Source organism: Ichthyophthirius multifiliis (genome assembly GCF_000220395.1).
Source record: "Ichthyophthirius multifiliis unplaced genomic scaffold scaff_1120509251184, whole genome shotgun sequence".
Lineage (NCBI taxonomy): Eukaryota > Ciliophora > Oligohymenophorea > Hymenostomatida > Ichthyophthirius > Ichthyophthirius multifiliis.
Window position 1 is genome coordinate 614 of NW_004086123.1, and position 8557 is coordinate 9170.

General features: G+C 17.9%; 1 protein-coding gene across 1 annotated transcript, besides 8 other annotated features; it reads right to left on the reverse strand. All coding sequences in view use genetic code 6, as the record gives it.

Moving 5' to 3' along the window:
- The first annotated feature begins 211 nt into the window (after positions 1 to 211).
- Positions 212 to 255: a microsatellite.
- Positions 256 to 396: 141 nt separating this feature from the next.
- Positions 397 to 425: a microsatellite.
- A 2403-nt stretch (positions 426 to 2828) lies between these two features.
- Positions 2829 to 5972, reverse strand: IMG5_156000 (kelch motif family protein, putative; the record flags this gene model as incomplete). Its single annotated transcript, XM_004030595.1, has 2 exons — positions 2829 to 4564; positions 5048 to 5972. 2 exons carry the CDS (start codon positions 5970 to 5972, stop codon positions 2829 to 2831), a joined length of 2661 nt encoding a protein of 886 aa, XP_004030643.1.
- Positions 4635 to 5002: a microsatellite.
- Positions 5861 to 5916: a microsatellite.
- A 2162-nt stretch (positions 5973 to 8134) lies between the features above and the next one.
- Positions 8135 to 8184: a microsatellite.
- A 19-nt stretch (positions 8185 to 8203) lies between these two features.
- Positions 8204 to 8275: a microsatellite.
- Positions 8229 to 8291: a microsatellite.
- Positions 8232 to 8290: a microsatellite.
- Positions 8292 to 8557: the final 266 nt, after the last annotated feature.

The window sequence follows — 8557 nt, forward strand, 5'->3', positions numbered from 1 at the left end:
ATTTATTAAATTAATTTTTAAAAAATTAATCTTTATAATTAACATTTTTTATTTAAAATAAAAATAATTTCATATGTATAATCTGATCTTTAAATTTATATTTAAAAAAATTAAATGTATTTTATTTAAAAAATATTTGATTATTAATATAATTTTTATAAATATCTAATAAATATATTTCTTTATTATTTAAAAAATTAAAGACATATTTTAATTTTATTTTTTAATAATTATATTTTTTTATATTTTATATTTCAAATATTAAATATAAATTATTTACATATTTTAGTTAAGAAATATTTATTAATATATAGAAAATATATTTATGTTATTATAATAAAATAAACTTTTTTTGTTTTTTATATAAAATATATAAAATTATTTGAATAAATAAAGATATATATATATATATATATATATATATAGCTATATTATTCAAATATTATTTTAAATAAATAAATAATTTTTATATAAAATTTATAAATAAGTATTTAATATATAAAAAATAAATCATTAATTAAAATTATCTTAATCTTCTTCTACTAAACTAGGAGGGTAGGCAATAATAATATCTTTTTTATCTTATAAGACCATGCAATTGTTATCATTACTCCATTAAATTTTATTAGCTTAAAATTATTTTTTATCTAATAATAAAATGCTATAAAATATAATAAAATTTTTATTACCACATGGAATTTCACAAACACTTGAACCATCAGGATTCCAAAAATATACTTTATTATTTCCAGTTATTATAATTAAATTATTAGATTTCTTGCTCCATACAATTTCTTTAATTAAATTTGCAAATATAATTATATATCTTAATTCTAATAAACTTATTTCCCATATAAAAACTGCGTTTGGAATACTTGCTTATATTTTTTTAATTAATAAACATAATATCCTTATTTCATTTTTTTTTAATCATACCACATTTCGAACATAAATAATAAGAATCATGGCTAAATTATAAGTATTGTATATATTATTATTATACAAATTTATCATTTGGAATCGGTTGAGTTTTCTGTTATATTTTAAAACTATTATCAACCATAATAACTTTTTATTTGTTTAAAAAATAAAATATTAATGATTTTCATAATTTTTACATTATGAATTTTATTTAGGAACGGATGTTATTATGTTTTCTTGTTTTACTAAAATTTCTTCTTTATATATTAGCTTTAATTTATATAAATTAAGTTGAATTTTTTTAATAAAAAATACTGCATTTGGATAATATTGAAAATTTTATTTATGTTCAAAATCAATTATAGTTTTCCAAGTTAATGTATTAATTAATTTTATCTTCATATTTTTATAAATTTAAAATTAAGAATATAAAAGCTTATTACTTTTTCATCATATCCTCCTATTGCCACATAACCGGGATTATTTGCTAAATCAATTAAAGATATTCCTAAAATTTAATCTTATATTTAAATACGAGAAATTAATCCCTTAGAAGGGTGATAAATCAAAAGCTTATACTATAAAATTTTATGTGAAAAAAATTAATAAAAAAATAATACATATAAGTCAACTATCCCAAACTAATATATATTTATTATCTTTACTCCAAGTTAAATCTTATAAATCAAAAGTATCCACAAATAAATGCTTTAAATATATATTACTATTTTTTAATAAAAAAAAAATTATAATAATATATGATTTACATTTTGAAGCTTCCAATGAAATGTATAATATATACCAATACAATCTTTTGTTTCTCTTCTTTCGGCTAAGGCTAAAAACTTTCCATCTTTAGTAAAACTTAAACCTTTTTTATATTTTTTATTTTATTTTAATAAGAAATATTGTAAAATAAACCTTTATCATAATACTTCGGATTTAAAATCGTATATTATTTTTTCTCAGTTAAATCATATATAGTAGCTTTTATCTTTATTTAACAAAAATTTCATTATAAATTAAAAATATATTCATATTTTTACTTAGTTTTCAGAAAAAACTATTATATTTCTTGAATCTTAACACCATATAGCATGCTAAATGCCAAGAGAAGGCTCTTATATTTTACAACCCCATTCAGAATCATAAATGTTATATATTTCGATTTATGCTGTAGTAGAAAGAATAATTAATATTAATTGACTATCATAAGAAAACGAAATTTGGGTTATTTAATCTTAAAATTAATATACTTTTGTGTTAGTCAATTCTTTTGTGTCTTTTAACTTATTAAAAAATAATAATTATTTTAGGAATATTTTGATAGATTTTGATAGAGTTTTTTCAAAAAATCATAAATATATAAAATAATATTATATTTTTCCAAATAATTAAAATAAATATAATGAATTTCATTATATTTTTTTATTCCAATTATTTAAAAATAAGTTAAAATTTTATATTTAGATTGCTTAAAAATAATAATCTTTTTTTTTTGTTTAAAGTTTTACCAAAATTTTTGTTCCATTAGAAATCGCTATAAAATTAGAATCTGGAGAAAAAACGACATGTGTAATTCCTGTTATTATGCTTGAAAAATTCATTTTCAATATAAATTTAAATTTTGAAATTTAATTTCTTTTTTTTTGTTTTATTTATAAAACAAATTCTAATTTTAGAATTTTTAATATTAATTAGAAAATATATACTATTTTTTTTTTTGAATTTACTTAAATTAAGTAAAATATTTGTTTTATTAAAAATTATATATAATAGTATTTTTATTTATTTAAATATTTTTTATAAAGGAAAAAAGAAGTAATAAAATTACATTAAAACAAAACTAAAAACCAAAAAAAAAAAACTTTAAAAATTTTTATATTTATAAAAAATTACAAATATTTTCAACTAAAATAATCTCCATTAAAATAAAAGCTTTCATTAGATTGATTTTCATTATAAGAAACTTAATCATGTTCAATTTTTTCTTTTCCTATAATCCCACAAGGTTATTTTTCAATTCTTACATTTATATAATTATCAAAGATAACTTTTACAAGATTCTTAGTTAACTCATCAAAGAAATACATAGTATCCTTGATAAAAATCATACTTAATTCATCTTAGAAAGCTTAATAATATTCTAAACCTTTATATTCATTAAATACATCTTAATCTTTAATTTAATCTTTTAATAGTTTATCCCTTTCATCATCAATAATGAATTTTAGATTTATTCCTCCTTTTTCAAGTTCAAAAAATCTTATAATGATTTTATCAGAAGATCTTTAAACAGTAAGAAAAATATTAAACCCAATTTAATCCACCACAGGTTTAATAAACCTATTATTTACAAAGGGACTTTTTATAGATAAGTCTACATTCAAGCTCCATTCATCATATTCTACATTATAAATAATAACATTTAATTCTTTTCTTCTTAATTCGACATCATCCGATATACCTCCTAATAGATAAATGCTTTGACCATTCTAGGATTAAAGAGCAGTAGAGTTTACAATTCCAATAGGAATATCAGCTAATTGTTCCCAATCATTTTCTTTTATTGAATATCTAAAAGCTTTCTTATTAATATGTTTCGAACCATCAAACTAAATTTCATATCCCCCAATACAATAAACCCAACCGTTTAGCCACAACAAAGTAGGGGATAAACACGCAAAAGGAATATCTTTTAATTTTCTCAATCTAGATGTAGATTAATTTACATATGTAAATTCCAAAGAATAAAATGTTTAATATTTAAACTCTTCTTTTTAAGCTCCAGAAATATACATAGTAGTTTCTCCATCAAAAGCAAACATATTATATTTAGAGAATTTATAAGGAATATGATTTTATTAAATAACTTCAGTTTTACAAAAACCAATATCATCATAAAAATTTGTAATTATATAATTCGAATTGTATCCAATCCAAAATATTCTCTTGTTTAGCGAAATAAGTCCATTCTTTAAATCTTTTAATTCTTTTACTTATAATGATTAATAAACTTCCTTTATCTAAATACTTAACTAATCTACATCTATTTATTCCTATTAATGTTATGCACTAATCAAACAATTATTCAAAAATTAAAAAAGACCCGGATATTCATCCAGTTTATTCCTATTTAATTATAAAATATCATTAGTAAGTGCAAAATCGCTATTTTCATCAAAATTTAATGTTGCGGTTTGATATATTAATGTGCAAGCATCGTAAAGATCATTTTAGAATTCACTTCTATTTTCCAAATACCAGCCTGCAATTTTTATTTCATCTCGATTTGTGTAATAGACAAATTTAGGTACGATATTTCCGTGTAATATACTTATGTCTTGAAGACATAAAATTGTCTTGAATACTGCTTTTAAAATATAAGCTATATGTTTTGATTTAAATGGCTTTTGTTAATTCTAGCGTTGTAATATTTCGTCCATTAAACTCATTTTACAATATTCTTCTATTAATACAACATAGTACTACACTGATGAAGTTGAAATTTCTTCTTATTCTAAATAACATTATTTAATTCCTATTAAATGCTTTGTTTATATAGTTTATTCTAGTAAAATTACAAAGTTTTAAAAATCACTTAATGATTAGATTTTAATTTTCCGCATTGAATATATATTGTCTTATATTAGAATTTAAAAAAGTGAATATTATTTTGTTTAAGAAATTAATCTTATTATTTAAATTTCTTATTATAGTTATTGTTATTGTTATTATTATTGCTATTATTATTATTATTATTATTATTATTATTATTATTATTATTATTATTTTTGTTATTGCTATTATGGTTATTGTTATTTTTATTATTGTTATTTTTATTCCTTTTTTATTTTTTATTGTTATTGTTATTGTTATTGTTATTGTTATTGTTATTGTTATTGTTATTGTTATTGTTATTGTTATTGTTATTGTTATTGTTATTGTTATTGTTATTGTTATTGTTATTGTTATTGTTATTGTTATTGTTATTGTTATTGTTATTGTTATTGTTATTGTTATTGTTATTGTTATTGTTATTGTTATTGTTATTGTTATTGTTATTGTTATTATTATTGTTGTTTTTCTTATTATTTATATTATTATAATTTTTATATATTTATACTTTTAGATGTATTTTTTTTTTAAATATTTTATTCTTTTATATCTTTTGTATCTTTTTAGCTTTTATTTATTTAAGATTATTATTCATAAAGTATGTTTTTTTGATTTTTAATATTATTAGTTTTTATTTTTTATTAATAAGTTACAATATCTTGTATATCTTTAGGAATTCTTTATAATAAATCTTCAAAGAAATGTAAAGATTTACATTTTCTTAATACCATAGTTCCTTATTATGGAAAAAGTTCATAAGAACATAGAACAGTTTCTATTTCCTTTCTTCCTAAAATATGTAACAATCCTTACTAAAAAGTGACATTTGAACCAAAGTTATATTAATTGTAGAATTTTATTTCAAAAGGTTAGTTTAAAATTTTATATGTATATTAATATTAGCGGGGATGATTAGTATTATTTAATTTATAATTTTATAATTATTTTAAAGAACTAAATGAATAAAAGCATTTATAATTAAAATCTAATGTATAAATGTTTTTTGAAGCATGCATTAAAAAAACCCCATGTTATATTTCCGTACAATAATTTACTTATTATATTTACATTGTTAAGTTTATAAAACTTTCATATATTTCTTCTGTAGAACATGCAAAACGCAAGTTACCTTCTTTAAAATCTCCATTTTATAAAGATGTGTCAAAATAAGAATATCTTATTCCTTTTTCGAATATATTATTCGAATCATTTATACAATATATAAATTTATTATGAGGATCGTAAAAATGAAAGGCATTTCTTCTCCATAAATAATTTCTAGGACCTTCATATACTTTATTTAATTAGTAAAAATAAATAAATATATATATATATATGTAATAATTTATATATATATATATATATATATATATATATTTTATTAGTTTGTTATATTTTTATATCTTTACTTTATATTTCTTCTTTCCAATCATTAGCATTAGCATTTTATTATGTATATAAATTATTAATAATAAATGAATTATAATAAATATCGTTCGTTTCTTCATCAATGTTTATTCTATTGTTGAATATATAAACTTAAAAAAAGTAATCACTATTTGTAACACAAATGATTTAAGCATCTTATATTTCCATATTTTTTATTGATTTATAAAAAATTACTTCTGATTTTTAATTTATAATATGTCTTTATTTAGAAGTAGTATTTAGCATAACTTTTACAACTTTATTAGAATTAGGTGTAGCTAAAAAATAAAACGAATTATCAAAATTGCAAAAATTGATTTAACTTTTAAGGTTGTATTTAGCTTTTTTTCTAAATATTTTAATTAATTTGAATGTTTTACTTTCAAACTCATAAAAATGAATTTAATTTTTCCTTTTAAAAAATACATGATTATTATCATTTTTTAACATTCTTGTCCCATGATACGACAAAAAAGCTGATAAAGAATCATGTCTAAATGCTGTTTAAGGCCCTTTTTCCATAACTCCATTAAGAGTCGTGCGTATTTATTCAATAGGTTTGCTACTTTTGACATCTGGTGAATAAATTTATTTAATAGTTTCCAAAATAATTTACGGAAGGTTCATATAATTTAGTTTTTATTCGATTTCGTCTTATGAAAAATAAAAGAAGTTTTAGAAAGAAATCTATTCTTATTTAGCCTTCATATTGTTTATTGCACAGAAAAAATATATCATCAAATGACCAATACAAAGACAATCATATAGAAAAAAATCATAGTCCGATTTAACTTATTCATATAAAAAATGCATTTCAGATTCGTTCCATATAAAATCAGGATTGTCTAAAAAAATCTAAATCTCATTATGGTGCAGAGTCAATATTTGAACATTTTCTGGTCTTAAATTTCTATAAGAGAATCCTCTTGTATGCATTTTTTATATGATTTTGGCTATTTCATTCATTATATATAGTATTTTACCATAAAGTTTTATCGGGTCATCTATTAAGGCATATTTTTGTATTAATTCCGTTAATTAAATTCCCTACTCAGTAAAAGCGCGGTCTACATAGTATATTTCATTCTTTTTTATTCATAATTATTATCATTTTCTAAGTTTTCTTAAGGATCTTCCAAAAGAACATTTCCGATTTTGTAATTTTCATTATTTACATTAATGAAGGAAAAATTTAACAAGTTTTAAATTTACAAACGCTTTAATTATAGTAAATATGATAAAAAGGCTGACATTTTTGTAAAGTCTTCAAAATAACGTCTTTTGAATAAATATACATATACTTAACTTTTTATTTCTGCTTTACAAACTACTTTATGTGCCCAATAATTATAGGTAACATATTAAATCACGGCATCTTTATTACGGTTTATTGTAATTTCATTTGATTATTGCAATATAGATAAATTATTATTGTTTTTTTCTAAGCTTTCCTCATAGCTTTGTTGTTCTTCATCTTCTTGTTCATTTTAATGTGCAATTTCTTGGCATTTTTAAATGAATTATACCATTTGTTTTGAACGAAATTCATCATCATTTAATAAACAATTCGGAAATTATTCTTCATATGATAAAATAAAATTCTTAAATAATGGTCTGAATAGTTTTTATAATTTTTATTTAGATTGTTAAGTGTTGTTTTTTGCTATAAATTTTTCATATTAATCTAATTTTAATGATATTTATAAATATGTTCCTAAATAAAATTAATCATCACTTTAATTTTATTTATTATCTTTTTATAAAATCAATTTTCGCCTTTTTACTATGCTTTTGTCTTTTATTTATTATTCATTCATTGAAGCACATCCTCCCATTTATTTATAATAATTAAATAGATTTATATATATAAATTATTACTATTGTAATTATTTAATTTTTTTTTTTAAAAAAAAAATTATACTTTTCTTATTATAAAAAATTATTATTAATAATTTTTATAGTATCAAATAGAAGTAGTTTTATTTTTTTATTAATCAACATATAATTTAATAAAAAAAAAAAATATTTAATTTGTAAAATAAAATATAAGCAAAAGAAATAAATAATTATATTATTAATTAAAAAAATAATATTATAATTGTTAAAAATATAAATATTTTTAAAAAAATACTAATTATATAAAGAAAAGAAAATAAATATACAAATGTATTTATATATATATAATAATATAAATTTATGTATTATAATAAATATTTAAGTTATATATAAAAAAATGTATAATTTTTATATTATAAATTATGATTTTTATAATATTTTATATTATATTTATTAAATTTTTATTATATTTAAATATTTTTTTTATTCTATTTAATAAAAATGTAAATTAATTTGACTTTAAAGTAAAATATTAAATTTTATGTTTATTAATTTTTTTTTGTATATAAACATTAAATATTTGTTTTATAATATATCTATCAATTCCTTTTTACATTTTTATTAATTTAATAATTTCTATTTTTAAAAAAAAAAAAATTATAATTTTAATTTTTTAATGTTTTATATATTATATTCTTAGAAATATTTTTTATGTAGTATTTGTATTTATTTCAATTAAAAACTTAGAAATTAC